This window comes from Ictidomys tridecemlineatus, chromosome 11 (genome assembly GCF_052094955.1).
Source record: "Ictidomys tridecemlineatus isolate mIctTri1 chromosome 11, mIctTri1.hap1, whole genome shotgun sequence".
NCBI lineage: Eukaryota > Metazoa > Chordata > Mammalia > Rodentia > Sciuridae > Ictidomys > Ictidomys tridecemlineatus.
In genome coordinates, this window is record NC_135487.1 from 16,467,241 (window position 1) to 16,484,496 (window position 17,256).

The 17,256-nt window shown below is 46.1% G+C and overlaps 1 protein-coding gene and 2 long non-coding RNA genes across 3 annotated transcripts; 2 read left to right on the plus strand and 1 right to left on the minus strand.

Moving 5' to 3' along the window:
- Nucleotides 1-1,148: 1,148 nt before the first annotated feature.
- Nucleotides 1,149-4,537, plus strand: Ncmap (non-compact myelin associated protein). Its single transcript, XM_078025611.1, has 2 exons — nt 1,149-2,019; nt 3,800-4,537. The coding sequence occupies exons 1-2, from the start codon at nt 1,781-1,783 to the stop codon at nt 3,939-3,941; spliced, it is 381 nt and encodes a 126-aa protein (XP_077881737.1). The 5' UTR covers nt 1,149-1,780; the 3' UTR covers nt 3,942-4,537.
- A 5,872-nt stretch (nt 4,538-10,409) lies between these two features.
- LOC144367941 (uncharacterized) lies at nt 10,410-13,463 on the plus strand. The gene is made up of 3 exons (XR_013427596.1): nt 10,410-10,914; nt 11,004-11,135; nt 12,574-13,463. It is a non-coding gene; the product is annotated as an uncharacterized LOC144367941 (long non-coding RNA).
- LOC144367942 (uncharacterized) lies at nt 11,919-13,568 on the minus strand. Its single transcript, XR_013427597.1, has 2 exons — nt 13,349-13,568; nt 11,919-12,868 (listed from the first exon to the last, which is right to left on the minus strand). It is a non-coding gene; the product is annotated as an uncharacterized LOC144367942 (long non-coding RNA).
- Nucleotides 13,569-17,256: the final 3,688 nt, after the last annotated feature.

Consider the following 17,256-nt stretch of genomic DNA (forward strand, 5'->3'; position numbering starts at 1 on the left):
GCTCTGCCACTCTAAGCCACAACCCCAGCCCCTCAGTGTACTCTTAGAAGCCCCAGCACAGCTTCAAACTTTTCCTGTGAAACAGCAAAACGCCCTCTCCTTGTTTCAATAATACAAAAGTAATGTGATTTTTTTGTACATAATTTTGAAATCATAAATACAAGCTAAAATGGAGGAGGAAAAAGACCTCATTGCTCTAAGAACCATGGGTCATCTCCCCGTGTCTGTATTACCAATGAGACCATGTATGTGCATATTAAATCCCCATTAATTTTTAAAAATAACTTGGTGATCCTATATCCAAAAAATCTATCCTAAGGAAATATTCTTAAATGTGGAAAAAAAAATAGTCTCATGGTAAAAATGCAGCCATGTTCCATATTCTGTTTTCTAATATCATCATCATCTTTCCATGTAATTACATATTTTTCTTCATGGCGTTTGATGGCTGCATGGAACCCCCAGTCCAGGAGCACCATAATCTTCACCAATTCCCGATATTCTCCAATGTTGAGAACACTTATGTTGTTTTCATTTTTCACTATTAAAAACAAGGCTACGATGAATGTCCTTAGTAGCTTTAGTATATCAGACTCTTGTTTCAATATCATCTCCTCCTGGTCCCTAATTTTAGGTTCAAAGTCAACATCCATGTCAGAACTGATATTGAACATATCAGGAACCATAAAAATATCCATACTTTAAGTCATTCTATGTGATTCTGGGGAGCTCATTTTAAGGGAATAATCCTAAATACCAAAAAGCTGTATGAGGGTTTATTACCACATTACTCATATTCTAGATGGTTTAACAAGGTGTAATCACTTATCCCATGAAATATCATATGGTAAATGTTGGTTAAGAAGACTATGGGAACATAGTCTTCTTGTGATGGCATAAAATGTAGAAATTAAAAATATATATAAACATACCCACCTATTTTATACACATGTCACAACCACTAGATTTGTGCATAGAAACATAATGTTGAATAAAAGAAACCAGGTGAAAAAGGTATTCTTCCATTTAAATGGTACTCTTTCCATTGACAGGAAGTTCAAAGCCAGGTGGAACTCACCTGTGAGACTACAAGGAAGTTCCCTGGGCTGCCTGGAGGGGGCGCCAGGCCTCCCGGGATCCAGGTGCTGGTCTGTCTTGATAGGGTGGCTCTTTACACGGGTGTGTGTACTCTGGAAATTCCCCCAGCTTATGATTTGTGTACTTTTGTGAATGTACATCATGCCTTTCTAAAACACAAAACAAAGCAAAAACCACGTACAAATATTCATAGGAAGAAAAAGACCAGAAGGGGACTGAGGAGGGGCAGGGCAGCCACCCACCACAGGGCAACGAGGCCCTCTCCCTCCCTGTGGAGTGTCGTGTGGAGACTTTAATTAAGGTTTCCAACCTCTGCTGGATAATCTCTGCTGTGGGGAGCTGTCTTGTGCTTCGTAAGATGGTTGGCATTATTCCTGACCTCCACCCCCTAGGTACTAGTCACAATTCCCTCGTCTGTCCCCTGCTCCCAAGTTGTGTCAGCCAAAACCGCTGCCCGACATTGCCAACTGACCTTTGGGTGGTAGGGTTGCCGGATAAACTCGGGAATTCCCATTTAAATGAGACCTTCAGACAAGTAATAAGCAAATATTTGGTATAAGTAAGTCTCCAATGTTGCCTGGCAAAGACACTAAAATATTATCTTTGTTTACTTTAAATTCAAATATAAGTCCGTGTCCTAGGCAAGGAGGCGAGAGGGGGATGTCCCGGTCCCTCCCTGTTGATGGCAGGACAGGGCCACATGGAGAGTGGCCACGCACCTCCCCACCAACAGGGCTTGAAGGACCCCGTCCCCCTTCCCTGGCGCAGAGGGCGCCTCCCCCTCCGCTCTTGGGACTGCGCGCCAGTTGCCCCCTTGGCTCCCCTCCCCTCTGCAGGTTCTGGAGCCATCGTCGCCGCCATCGTGGTGGTTGTCATCGTCATCTTCACCGTGGTTCTGATCCTGCTGAAGATGTACAACAGGTACGGGGGCCCTGGGCTTTGTCCCCTTCCGTGTGGGAACAGGCGCTGGGCTCCAGTCACATGCTCAAGGTGGCTCAGCCCTCATGCGCCCAGGGGGGATTCAAACCGTCCTTCTGGTTACATGTAGTAACAACTGTTAGCTTTTTGTTGCTGTGACCAAAACACCTGACAACTTGGTGTTTGTTGGAGCAGGAAAAGTTTATTTCAAGTTTATAAATTTCACAACTCCAGTGCGTGGTCAGCCAAGTCCATTCGTCATGGCCAAGGGGCGTGGCAGAGGGAAGCCGCCCACCTCCTGGCAGCTGAGGGACAGAGCAGGGGGAAGGGTCTGCAGGGAAGATGGACCCTTCCAGGGCACAGTCCAGTGACCTGCCTCTGCCAGCCTATAGCCACCACACCGTCTAGTCGCACCAGGGCGAACCGATTAGCTTCAGCCCTCATGATCCAGCCGTGTCACCTCTGGGGATTCCTGCATCAACACAGGAACTCTGGGGGACACCTCATATCTAAACCGTAACGATAGCAACGACAACAGGAAGAGAAGAAATTGGGTCTATCCCAAACCAAGAAGTGGCATCCAGTCAAACCCCGATGTCGACCTCCCTTCCTCTCCTTTGCGGCTGGAGCTCTGGGTCCCTCTCCCAGGTTGTCATTGGTTGGACACCCCAACTCACCACCTGCTGCCCACACTGCTGCCTGGGCTGGGAATGGAGGCTTGGGTGCATCTTCGTGCTGTCAAAACCTGTGTCTCCACTCCATGATCTTTAAAATGGAAGGGTCTCAGAGTGGGATGGTTGAGTTGGGAACATATTGGAGAAGGCCCTTGTTCTTTATAGGAGCCTAAAGGACCAAAGTCATGTGATCAGTCTGCCTCTGGCTCATGATTTTTAAGAACTCTGAGCACATGCAAAGAGAGAGAGACAGAAAGATCGATAAGAGAGGAAACCAAATAGGATAGCTTTTTAACAATTGGTAAATTGGTGAAGTGTATTGGGGTACTAATTGGAATATTTGTGCAACTTCACTGAGGATGTAAACTTTTAAAAAACACTTATATCAACAAGATAAAATATTATGTAAATGTTAGAAGTCCTGATTGTTAGTTATTGACTTTTATGGCACAGGAAGTGAAGATAGGATATACCTTTTAAATACATTCCCAATGACATAAAAAGCTTTTAAGTTGGGCCCAACAAGGAATGGCACTTGCCTGTTATCTCAGCAACTCGGGAGGCTGAGGCAGGAGGATTGCAAATTGGAGGCTAGCCTCAGCAACTTAGTGAGGCCCTAAGCAACTTAGTAAGACCCCATCTCAAAATTAAAAATTTAAAAAAAAAAAGGGCTAGAGACTTAGCTCAGTGGTAAAGCACCCCAGGTTCAATTCTAATACAAAAAAAAAATTTTTAAAGCATTTACATATTTCTAGCAATAAACTTAGCAAGCCTGTGAGGCTGCAGAGTTTAATTCACAGTACACCTCTGAACAAAAGACAGGTAACATCTTCATTTTGTCGTGAATTTAGCCACTCGTCTGACACCTTACTCATTCATTAACCTAAGCCAAAAAAACTAAATAACTAAGCTGAACAAAAAAATGGAAGGTTCAGACTAGCTGATGGCCGAGGTCCCTTCCAGGTGTGAAATTCTGTGGTCAGCAATTAAGCCGCGTGACTTGGCGATGATGTGCACTAACCTTTCCACCAGCACCCTAGCCACAGCCCATTCCCCGCCGCAGCCGCAGGAGGGAGAAGACCCTGCCACACGTGCCCCTGTCTTTACAGGAAGATGAGGATCAGGCGGGAGCTGGAGCCCAAGAGCCCCAAGCCGGCTGCCCCTTCTGCCCTGAACCCAAACAGCAGCAGCAGCCAGCAGCCCGCAGCGGCGACCTTCGGCCCGGCTGATGTCCACGTGGAGACCCGGTGACCCCTGCCCAGGGAGCTCTCTGCAGAGCGGAGACCCAGCAGCGCACTTCTCCGGCGGCTTTGCCACGAGTCCCTCCGGTCGGGTGGACAGAGGCATCTTCCACGCATCCCTGCGGCTTCAGGGGGTCCTTAACCTCATTCTGGCCTGACCCAGCCCACCCGCGCCCACGTCCCCGCTGCCACTCTCCCGAAAGCTGTGCAAGGTTTTTGTGTCATCTGATGAGGTGGCCCTACACTGAGGACCCATGGATGGGGGTTTGGCCTTCTGCCCACAAACACATTAGCTAGACAGACAGACAGACAGGCAGACAGGTAGTCCTGACTCTTCTGGTCAGGAGTCATGGGTCAAGGAGTGCTTCTGAGAGTGTCCCGGAGTCTTCTCAGATGAAGTGCCCTGGGCACAGCTTTGCAGAGCAAAACACTGAATCCCCTCATCAGGCACAGGGGGACTAACCTGGACTAACTAACCAGAAAACCAACTTGTTAATTTATAACCTGTTCCAGGACTGGGTGACCGCTAGCTTGCTAGCTCATGACGATTGGTCAGCACATTTCCCCCCCTTTAAAGTTAAAAAGAAAACGGAATTCTTCTCAAAAGTTTCTGCCTTGTTATTAAAGCGTCAGCAGAAGGAGTAGGTGACCTCCAGGAATAGCAGAGGTAAAGGTTGTCCCATTGTCCCTGGGCTTGGGATGAGCCTGGTGGCTAGTCAGGGTTCTTCCTCGGGCTCCAGGGGGACTGGCCCGACACTGTCTCATTTCTCTGGGTTCTAACCAGCCCTGACAGTCCTGTGAACCCCTTTCCTCCAGCGACCTTTCTTTGGAGACGGCTTAGATTCCAACTCTGTTACTTCTGTCCTTCTTGGTCACCTTGCAGAGACCCGACATATCCAAAGCATCACATTCACACACCATTTCCCTGTAGAGAGCTCATCTCTCACCCTGAGCTGGGAGAACAATCTGCATATTAGGGACAACATTTGGGGATTGAGAAGGCAGCCTTCCAAGTCCTTCTTCAGGGTGGGTGACCTTGGAAAAGTGACCACCTTTCTATGTTCCGTGGTGGGAATGGAAACAGCTGCCTCGTGGGGTTATCACAAGTCAGAGACCCAGTAAAGCAGCCTGGGTACAGCGCCTGGCCCCCAGAAGACAATTAGCAAATGGGAACAAGCATAATTACCGATGGTATCAGGTAATGACGGAGGCACACAGATTTGGTGACGTTTTAATGATCCTGAAATCAGAACACGTCTCACAGTGGATGGGTCCTCATTTCTTTTTTTATTCTTTCTTTCTTTTGACTCAATTATACATCTTATAATCGATGACATCCTGGGAACAAGGTAATAAATATTGTGTCATAGAAAGTGACTTAGTGTGACATTTACCCTCAAGATCTAGGAGTCTCTCCGTCTTGGGGTCGGAATTACCTTTTGAAATTGATTGGCAATGGGGTAAGAGGACTGGCCCAGGTCACACAGGTCATTTATCTCCCTATAAAGATACTCCTTTGAATAGCTCTGGAGACGTTCCGGCAAATTCCTCCACCACCATCTTTTCTTCCTTCTTTGTCTCAACATCTGTCAGCACCCACTACTCTGTAATGTGCTTTCACATGAATCAGCCCATAAGGTTTAGTTTTCCCCAAAACCCTGGAAGGTATTATTTTGTCCATTTGCACATGAACATTTCCAACTCAAAAATAATCAGTATTTGTCTACAGTCACACAGCAGGAGTTGCAAAGTCGGGACTCAAAACAGGTCCCTCTCTGTCATATCACTCTGACCTGCCATCCCGACCCAATGAGGCACAGGCCCCTCTGTGAGCTGAACGGGGGACAGGCTTGTCTGTGGTTGCATGGAGCCCAGGGCCTGGCTTTCAAGCTGAAGGCAGGGGCAAAGCCGTTTTGGCAGCAGCCTTTGGGCCTCGGTGATCAAAGCCCTTTCTGAGGCCGTCCAGCTCTCAAGCCTCCTGCTTCATTCACTGCTGAGACCCTAGGGGCAGGGGGCAGGACACCCAGCCAGGGCAAAGCCCCAAACAGGTATGCTCCCTTCAACATTTGCTGCTTAAAAAAAAAAAAAGTTTGGAATGTTTGAGGCCTAAACTCTACTCTTCTCCACAGTGGGGTCTCCCTGGGGCCAGGCTCCACCAGGTCTGGTTTTGCTGTTATTGCAACCCTGGGGATGGAACCAGGGCCTGCATAGGCCAGGCAAGTGCTCCTCCTGAGATGCACCCCGCTGTGTTTTGCTAAATGGAGGTTTGACATGGAGGAGAGAAGGGGGACAGGGTGGTGAAGGGGACGCAAATAAAAGGATTTGAGGGTCTTGTTTTTAACTAATGCACATGACTCAGTAAACATGCTTTAAGGGCCCCTGAGGGCAGGTTGAGGTGCCACCATGTACATGAAGGTGGGGATCCCTGCTCTGCAGGGGCCAGGAGCCGGTCCTGTCACCAGGGACCCTGCATCACCGTTCTGGATTTCCTTTCTGACGAGGTGCCTTGCTTGACTGAGTAGATGTTCCCTTATTTGGCCACTAAATCAATAAAAGATATTAAATGCTGAAAGAAAAAATTTAAAACTAAATAAGTTTTAAATCCAACATGTGTTAGTTCATTCCAATGACGTCGAGAGCTAAGGAGCGTCTCTTCCAAAAGCCGCATTTCCCTGACAATGTCAATCGGGATCTTTGGGAGCTCCTGGACCCTTTCACAGACTTCCACCACTGAGGGGAAAGGCAGGCCCCCTCTACAGACCTTCCTGTGGGTCACAAAACGTGTCGATGTGCTCAGATTTGACAAGTGGAACCCCATTTTGCAGCCTGCAGACAGAAACCAGAGGCATCGAGATGCCAAGGTTTGGGGACCTCCAGGACTATAGGACTTCAGAAAACAAAATCAAATCACCAATAGTGACATTTACCATAAAATAACGTCCCGCTGTGCCAAACACAGGGAGGCCCTTCACACCCAACAGTCCCTTGGCCCCTTTATCAGTCCCTTAGCCCCATTTGTGGGTGAGGAAACAGGCTTAGGGCGGTAACTTGTCCTGGGGTGGTGCCGTGGGCACTTATCATGCCTTTGGTGACCACTGTTGTTTGGGGAATCCTCTCCGCATCAAGGTCACCTTCTGCTAAAAACAAAAGCTGAAAAGGTCGGATACTCATTTTCCCAGGTAGAGAGGGGGTCTGTAACACAGGCTCTGCCAACCGGACTCCTGTCCTAGTGTTGAATCTAAAAGCTGGTCACAGGGCATGCGTGCGGCTCGGGTTCGATCCTCAGCACCACATACCAACAAAGATGTTGTGTCCACCGAGAACTAAAATATAAATATTAAAATTCTCTCTCTCTCTCTCTCTCTCTCTCTCTCTCTCTCTCTCTCTCTCTCTCTCAAAAAATAAATTAATTAAAAAAAAATAAAAGCTGGTCACATAAAGGGACAGGAACTACGCAGAATCTGCCCTGGTGGCAGGTGTGTGGCACTATTTCAGGAGTTCCAGTGGCCGTGCTGCAGTATTATCAAGGGTCCATGGGGTTGGCTCTGTGGGCTGTGCCCAGCAAGAGCAGCAATGGTGTGGGTACTGACGGTGCCTTAGAGTGAGTTTAGGCATCAACACGTGGCTCTGAGCTCTGAAGCTTTTCAATTACCTGGTCTCCGGTTCTGCTTAAATCAACACAATCAATTCCTGCTGCAAGTAGCTAATAACCCTAACTCTGGGGGATGCCTGTTCATGGTCACCCACCTGAAAAGTGGCTGGTCTCCAATCTCTTGCTCTTTCCATACAGATGTTCCTAAACCAGGTCAAGTCATCAAAAGAGTCCACAAAAGCCAGGCCTGGAGGAGCTGGTGTATAACCCCAGGAACTCAGGAAACTGAGGCAGGGGGATCAAAGTTCAAGGACAGCCTCAGTATCTGAGCAAGACCCTGTCTCAAAATTTAAAAAATAGAAGGGGCTGGGGATGCAGCTCAGGGGTTGTTATGGTTTGGATGAGGGGTGTTCCCCAAAAGCTCATGTATGAGACAGTGCAAGAGGGTTTCTATAGAGGAGAAATGATTGGGTTATGAGAGCCTTAATACAATCAGTGAATTAATCCCTGGGAGTTAACTGAGTGGTAACTGAAGGTGGGTGGGGCATGGCTGGAGGAGGTGGGCGTTGGGGTATATATTTTGTTTCTGATAAGTGGTGTCTCTCTCGCTGCATCCTGGTCATCCCGTGGGCCACCTCCCTCAGCCACACTCCCCACTATGATGTTCTGCCTCACCTCGGGCCCCATGGAATGGAGCCAGCCGAATATGAACTGAGACCTCTGAAACGGTGAGCCGCTAAATACACTTTACTCCTCCACAGTTGTGCAGGTCAGGTCTTTTAGTCATAGCAGTGAAAAAGCTGACACAGAGTAGAGCACCCCTAGGTTCAACCCCCAGTACAAAAAAAAAGAGAGAGAGAGAGAGAGAGAGAGAGAGAGAGAGAGAGAGAGAGAGAGAGAGATTCCAAAGAGGGCTGTGAAATCAGAGAAAATAGAGTTGCCTTCGATTACGGGTATCCCAGAGACCTTGTGACTTTGTGAATGTTAATAAAAGGGCATTTTAAAAGAAGCTGAATAAAGGAAACAATCAATAACATGAAGAGAGAGCCTACAGGGTGGGAGAAAATCTTCACCACACTCACATCTGATAGAGCACTGATCTCCAGGATCTACAAAGAACTCAAAAAACACACACACACACATCCACATATACACAAAACCCCCCACAAATAACCCAACCAATGAATGGGCTAATGAACTGAACAGACACTTCACAGAAGAAGAAATACAGCCAATCTACAAACATATGGAAAAGGGTTCACCATCTCTAGCAAATTAGAGAAATGCAAATCAAAACAGATACTCTAAGATTTCATCTCACTCCAGTCAGAATGGCAGCTATTATGAATACAAACAACAATAAGTGTTGGCGAGGATGTGGGGGAAAAGGAACACTCATTCTTTGCTGGTGGGACAGCAAATTGGTACAATCACTGTGGAAAGCAGTATGGAGATTCCTTAGAAACTTGGCGTGGAACCCCCACTCCTCGGTTTATACCCAAAGGACTTAAAATCAGCATACTACAGTGACGCAGCCACATCAATGTTTACAGCAGCTCAATTCAGAATAGCTAAACTGTGGAACCCACTAGATGCCTTTAACAGATGAATGGATAAAGAAAATGTAGTATATAGGGGCTGAGGTTGTGGCTCAGCAGTAGAGGGCTCGCCTCACACTCAAACAGCAACTCTTTATTCCCGAACTCTCACCCACACTTCCTGTGAACACCCTGCCTTCACCGGGCTCCGAGCACCAATTCTCTCAGAACCCCCCCCCCCCAACTCAACACGAACTCCAAAGGAGCGGGGCGCCTGAGGCAGCAGGATCCGCCCTAATCCCAGCTGGATCCGCCCTAATCCTGGAGCTGCCCTATTCCCAGCAGGATCCACCCTAAACCCAGAGCCACCCTAATCCCTGAGCAGGTCACCTTTCAACCCAAAATGCCACGCGTCATTCCTACTTGGCTGTGGCTCTCAGCAATACGCATGCACTACCATGCCTGGCTAGCCTGCAGTTTTGATGAGTTTATTGTTGTTGTTGTTTGTTGGATGCTTTAGAGTTTCTACATATAAGATCACATCTTCTGCACATGGGGATTGTCTTGTTTCTTCTTTTGTAATCCAGATGCTCTGGACTTCCTTTTCTTGCCTGCTTTCCCTGGTTAGAACTTTCAGTGTTCTGTTGCATAGAAGCTGGGAGAGCAGACAATCTCGTCTTCTTCCTGATTTCAGGGAGAAGCAACCAATCATGCACCCACCATAAAATGTAATGATAGGTTTGAATTTCTCCTAGATGGCTTTTAGTGGATTGAGTGTTCATTTCTATTCCCAATTTAAGTGTTTTTATCAGGAAATAGTACTGGATTTTGTCAAATGGCTCTTCTGATCTGCTAGATAATCATGTGGCTTTTATCCTGTATTCATTTGAAATGGTATATTACACTGATTGATTTTCATAGGTTAAATTAACCTTGCTTTTCTGGGATAAATCTCACTCAATCCTGGTGCAAATTTTCTTTAATATGTTGCTGGACTCTGTTTGCTATATTCTGTTTAGGATTTTTACATCTGTATTCAGAAGATATATTGATTTGTAGTTTTATTCTCTTCTGACGTCTTTGTCTGGTTTAGTATCAAAGTAACACTGACTTCAATAAAAATTGGGAAGTTTACATTCTTTTCTATTTTTTTTTTAAGTTGATAATGTAAGGGTCTGGCGAAACGTCGGAGGGAGAGACCACCCAAGAGACTGACTCCATGCAATTGGCAAAAGGGGATATTTATTGGGGATCCATTCCAGCGCGCTGGGACTCTGTGCTCACTCAAGGAGGGAGAGCAGCCCAGAGCCCCGAGCAAAGGTCAAGCAGAGCTTAAGTACACTTTTTGGAGGGGGCGGTGGGCTTTGCATACATCAGAACAAATCATCATGAGGTGCGGGGAAATTGAACAACACTCTGAGACGTGATTGGTACATTCGGGCGGGGGTGATTGGTCGTTCCTAAGCGGGTTACACATTCAAACTGATTGGTTCGGGCCCTGTGACGAACTGCACAGGGCCCTAGACTAAATGGCCAGTAGGGCGTTGTTTTAACTGTCTCAGGAATTTCAGGTTCTGGGTGTAACAGAGGAACTTAATAATACCTAATCTTTTACATTCAAGCTTTCCAGCTTAGAAACTTTAACCTTTCAATGCTAATTTGTTTTTAAATATTTGGCAGAATTTACCAGCGAAACTGTCTGGGTCTGGACTTTTCTTTTTTTTCTTTTCTTTTTTTTTTTAAGAGAGAGAGAGAATTTTTTAATATTTATTTTTTAGTTTTCGGTGGACACAACATCTTTATTTCATTTTATGTGGTGCTGAGGATTGAACCCAGTGCCCCGCACATGCCAGGTGAGCGCGCTACTGCTTGAGCCACATCCCGAACCCTGGACTTTTCTTTTTGTTTTGTTTTTTTTAATGTTTTAATATTTATTTTTTAGTTACCGGCGGACACAACATCTTTGTTGGTATGTAGTGCTGAGGATCGAACCCGGGCCGCACGCATGCCAGGCGAGCGCGCTACCGCTTGAGCCACATCCCCAGCCCCTGGACTTTTCTTTATGGGAAATTTGGTGGGTTTTTTCTTTTTTTTTTAAAGTACAAATACTAATTTAAGTGGGGCGTGATGGTGCACACCTGTAATCACATCAGCTTGGGAGGCTGAGAGAGAACAATTACAAGTTCAAAGCCAGCCTCAGCTACTGCAAGGTACTAAGCAACTCAGGGCTTAGCTCAACAAAATAGGGCTGGGGATGTAGCTCAGTAGTTGAATGCCCCTGAGTTCAATCCCTAGTACCAAAAAAAAAAAAAAAAAAAAAAAAACTACCAAATACTAATTTAATCTCTTTTTTATAGATCTATTCAGATTTTCAATTTTTTCATAAGCCAGTTTGGTTAATTTCCGTCCATTTTATTTAGATTACCTTGTTCATTGATATACAATTTTTCATAGGAATCCTTTACAATCCTTTTTATTTCTGAAAGGCCAGTAGTGATGTTCCCTCTTTCACTCCTGATTTTAGTAATTTGAGTCTTTTCATTCTATTTTATTTTCCCTGTTTAATTCAGCAATGGTCTGTCAAATATTTTTTATTGTTACAAAGACCCAAATTTGGGCTTTGTTGATTTTTATTTACTTTTTTTTAACTTTGTACCTACCTTTCTAAATTTCTAACTGCATCTTAATTTATTTATTTTTAATTTTTTTTAGTTGATGATGGATCTTTATTACTTTTTATTTATTTATATGCTGCTGAGAGTCGAACCCAGAGCCTGACACATGCTAGGCAGCCACTCTGCCACTGAGCTATGATCCCAGCCCTTTGATGGCATTTTTAAACAAGTTTTCAATCTAAATGTTGTTTTATCCATGTTTTCCTTTATCATCCATGCTCTTTGTATCCTGCTTAAGAAATCTTTGCCTACTTAAAGGTTATGAAGATTTTTCTTTCTTCTTTTTTTTTTAAGAGAGAGTGAGAGAGATGGGGGGACAGAGAGAGAGAGAGAATTTTAACATTTATTTATTTTTTCTTAGGACACAACATCTTTGTTGGTATATGGTGCTGAGGATCGAACCCGGGCCGCATGCACGCTAGGCGAGCGTGCTACCGCTTGAGCCACATCCCCAGCCCTATGAAGATTTTTCTGCTGTGTTTTCTTTCTTCTTCTTCGTCTTTTTTTTTTTTTTTTTTGCTTTTTTTTGGTCAGTCCTGGAAATTGAACTCAGGTAGCTCTACCACTGTGCTATATCTCCAGCCCTTTTTTAAAAAATTTTTTTTTTTTTTGAGACAGGGTCTTGCTAAATTGCGACCAGGCTGGCCTGGAACTTGAGATCCTCCTGCCTCAGCCTCCAGAGGCACTGGGATTACAGGTGCTCCCCACCACACCCTTTTCCCACATTTTCTTCCAAAAGTCACATTGTTTCCTTTCTTCTCTCTGGATTTATGATCCATATGAAATTGATCCTGGTATGTGTGAGAGGTAGGATTATGATTTTTTTTTTCCACTTAGATATCCATTTGACCCGGCACCACTTGTTGAAAAGAGTGTCCTTCCCCGACTGAGCTGCAATGTCATCGTATCCTAAATGGAGTGACTGTAGATGTGTGATTTAGGAAGAAGTCACGCTGACTGGAATTACAGCAGAGATGGGGAAAGCGAAGCTAGAGGAAGTCCTCAGCGTCAAGGAGAAACGCTCCCTGTGCGAGGTCCTTCTTTCCTGCTTCTTTCTTCCCAAGTGCAGCCAGGCCTCAGAGTTAGACAGGGGGCAGAACGACGTGGACTCTGGACCTTCTGAACTTACCACCTAGGAAGGGACAGAGATGAACAGTACAACACAGACTGTAAAGGTAAAATTTCCAAGCTGATTCTAAGCTGCAGAGCCTGAGTTAAAGTGTAAAAGACCAGTCATCCTAAAGTTTCCCAAGTGCAGGGATTGGGTTAAAAAGTAAAAGACTAGTATTGTTAGAGTCCCTCTGCTACCCCCAAAACCTGTAATCCCTGTAGCTGTTAGGACAATACTGGAACTGCCCAGTAAATATTTCCACTGACTTTCTGGTTGTTTAATAGCTAAGGGTTCCGAGTTGCTTGGCACGTAGGCATTGCAGGACCTAAACCAATCAGTTTGAATGTGTACCCCATCTAGGAGCACCAATCACTCCTGCCCTAATTGTTCCCGCCAATGTATGCACTAATCCTGACTCAGGGTTGTTGTTCAATTTTCCCGCGCCTCATGATGATTTGTTCTGATGTATGCAAAGCCCCCCACCCTCTCCAAAAAGTGTACTTAAGCTCCGCTTGAACTCTGCTCTGGGCTCTGAGCCGCTCTCCCTTCTTGAGTAGGCATAGAGTCCCAGCGCGCTGGAACAGGATCCTCAATAAACTTCCCCCCTGCGATTGCATGAAGTGAGTCTCTTGTGTGGTTTCTCCCCTCCGACGCTCCGCTGCACCCCAACAAGACCAAGCTTTTTGTGATAAGTGCTAAGGCATCTAGCTCCGCCTGGAGGGTCACGGGAAGGGAGGAGACAGTAGGCAAAACTCCTCGGAACAAACAAGTAAAGCTGGATGTGGTGGAGCACGCCTATAACCCCAGCGGCTCAGGAGGCTGAGGCAGGAGGATCACAAGTTCAAAGCCAGCCTCAGCAAAAGTGAGGCACTAAGCAACTCAGGAGAGCCTGTTGCTGAGGGCCATTGTCAAGTAGGAATGACACATCGAAATTTCCTTGCCAAGCGTACCCCATGCTGCTTAGAGGACATTCGATGGGACATTGCATGCATGCTTTAATAAGGTGACCTTGCTCAAGGACCAAGGCGGATCCGGGTTTAGAGCTGATCAGGTTTGAGGAAGTAACCGGCTCCTTGAGTTTAAGGCATTGCCAGTTTAAGACAATGGGTTTTAGGGAAGTTGGAGGTTGAAGATTATTGCTGGGATTAGGGTGTTCCTGCTGCTTGTTCCCGTTGAGTTCTCGTGAGATTAAAATGGGATTTGGAGATAGCCTCGAGGAGTAGGTGAATTGTGCGGGCAGACGGCAGAACGGGATTGCCCCTGGACCTGTGTGGAGGCGGTGTGAGAGTGGGAATAAAGAATTGCTGTTTGAACCTACAAAGCTATGTGGTGGCTCGTGATTCTGGTGCCAAGCCGAGACCTTGGCAGCCTGTCTCTAAATAAAACACAAAATAGGGCTGGGGATGTGGCTCAGTGTGGAGTGCCCCTGGATTCAATCCCTGGTACCAAAAACAAACAAACAAACCCTAACAAGTAAACTAAGAGTAAATGATTGAGCAGGAGTGAGTCACAGGAAGAGTGAAGGGACAGAGAAACTTTAGTTTGGCACAAGTTCAAAGGAGATAATGGGAGATGGGCTGGGAAAATAGACTCCAGTATGAAAGACCTTCAAAGCTTGACTATTTTAAAGGTAATAGGGAGCCAGGAAAGTGCTTGAGCAGGGGAGTGACTAGAACAGATCGGTGCTTTCAGGAGATCAGTCCCACCACACAATGTGCAGACTGGCTTGCAGACTGGCTTGGAGTAGGAGAGGCCGGAGGAGGGAGAACAAGTGAGGGTCTATTGCAAGAAGTAACAGGCTCATCCGTGGATCTGTTGGTTCGTGAATGCCTGTTGGAAATAGCCCTCTAATTGTTAAGTTTTGTTCTTTTCCTTTTTCTAAGTAGCTATTTGTGGGTGTACAGTAACCCAACAAAAATGTCTCCAGAAATCCTCTCAGGCCCACTGGAGGGGAGCACACAGCAGGGCCATTGTCTCTGCTCTATGGTCCTTTTGTCCCAGGACACCCATTCCCTCCACAAAAAAAAAATTTCCTGGCGGAGAAGCAAACTTGTGGTTTTCCGCAGTCACTCCTGTCCTGGTGACAGTCTGTCCTCATTTGTAAGCAGCAGGTAGAAAGAAGGCTGGGTCTCTGGTGTCTTGAGCCCCTCTGTGCATGATCAGGGAGGGTCCCTTCCTGGCTCTGAGACCTTCTCTTGGGTGAATTTCACCTGGGCCCCTGATGCTCTTATGGGATGCGACCCTGCCTCCATGGGGCTCAGAGAAATACAACAATTAATTCTTTTTTTTCCAAGTTTTCTGGTTCTTGCCCTCGGAGGTGCATGGTAATGAAAGGGGAAAAGGAGGAGGAGGAAGAGGAGGAGGAGGAGGAGATTAACATGAGTATTTTCAACTTTGAAGGGTCCTTGTTTGCTCTGCATGATAAAGAACAAGGATCTCCTCCCTGGGTTGTGCACCACCCACTCCCCAGTCCCTGGGGGAGATGTTTCTTCCAGTGTCTTCAGTTCATGGTCCACCGGCCCCTGGACATGTGGTGCCTCTCTTGGTTCATTATTTCCCACCTCATCCTTAACCCTCACTCTCCTTCTCCACCATGGATACACCCCTCTGATTTCTTTTATAGTTGTGTTTTCTAAATGGGCTATTTTTAAAGTGTTTGTGTGAGAGCCTTATTGTTATACATAATAGCGGGGTTCCTCCTGGCGAAATCACACACTCATGGAATTTGTAAGGGACCTGGGGAACAAAGGAGGAAGAGACCACCAAGAGACTGCCTCATGCAACAGCATGAGGGGTTTATTGAAGATCCAGCGCTGGGGCTCACTCAAGGAGGGAGAGCAGTCCAGAGCCCCGAGAACAACTTGAGCAGGGTTTATATACATTTTTTTAGGGAGGGCAGGGACTTTACATACATCATAGTCTCCTTTAACAAATCACCACACACCACGGGAAAATCAAACAACAACTCTCAAACATGATTAGTACATTCATTGGTGGGAACAGGTCGGGCAGGGGTGATAGGTTAGTCCTAAGGCAGGGTACACATTCAAACTGATTGGTTTAGGCCCTGAGGTGCCTACGTGCTGCGGGTTGTTAAGCAACAAAGTGGTGGGGGAGGGGGCGGGGGATTTCAACACATATCTAATGGGCAGTTCCTGGAATTGTCTTAACTGCCACAGGAATTTCAGGTTCTGAGTGCAGCTTAGAAACTTTACAATACCTGGTCCTTTACATTTTAACTTCAGTTTCTTTTATCCTTTCACTTTCTGTCCCCAGCACCCCACTCCCATCCCCTCCTCCCACTTCTCCTCCCTCTATTGATCCTCCCTTCTCTCTTACATCTATCTATTTATTTATTTATGGTATCAGGGATTGAACTGAGGGGTGCTTAACCACTGAGCCACATTCCCAGCCCTTTTTTTTTTTTAAATTTTGAAACAGGGTCTGGCTAAGTTGCTGAGGCTGACTCTGAACTTAGGACTCTCCTCCTTCCTCAGCCTCCTGAGCTGCCGGGATTACAGGTGTGCGCCACCGGGTGGAGCCACCTGTTTATTTATTTATTTATAATGTTTTTTAGTTGTTGATGGATATTTATTTTATTTATTTATATGCAGAAGTGAGAATCAACCCAGAGCCTCACCCGTGCTAGGCAAGCGCTCTGCCCCTGAGCCACCACCCAGCCCCCACTTATTTGATCTTGATCAGTGCTCTGCACAGGCTCATAACCGTGGGGCTGCTGTGGCGTATTTCTATGTGACACAGGGTGATTCTGTTCAGTCCATTCTGCATTTCCTCCCCTCCAGTCCCTCCCTCTCAGTCCCCTTCTACTCCGCTGATCTCCCCTGTGTCTCTATGTTACGCAACCCCCGTCTTGTCCCCTTACTTTGTTGTAGCTTCTGCACGTGACAGAAAACGGTCGACCCTTGATTTTCTGAGTCTGGCTTATTTCTCTTGGCTGGGTGTTCTTGACAGGAGAGTTACAGGAGAGTTTGGAATAAACAAAGGACAGGAGAGTTTGAAGTAAACATGTTTTGATGAAGAAAGGTGCCTAAGCTAGAAAAATGTGTGAAATAGATAAGGATATAAGGTAAACATATTTTGATGTATTTTAGCACAAACAAAAGGTGAGAGTTTAGATAAGCAAGAGGTAAGCAAGAGGTGATGCAATATAGACACGATCTGTTAAGATAGGATAAGAAATAGAAGTTATGACATAAACATGTTTTTGGTTTGAAGTGTTGTAAACAACTATAGTATTTAAAGGCCAGGAAGGCTGAGCTCTTTGGCCAGTTCAGACCCACGATGTCGGTGGGTCAACATCGAGCGAACTGCGTCCCGCCAGTCTCTGTTCCTGTGCCTCGTGTGATGTGATGAACCTGGCGTGAATAAACCGAGCATTCGAAAAGGCA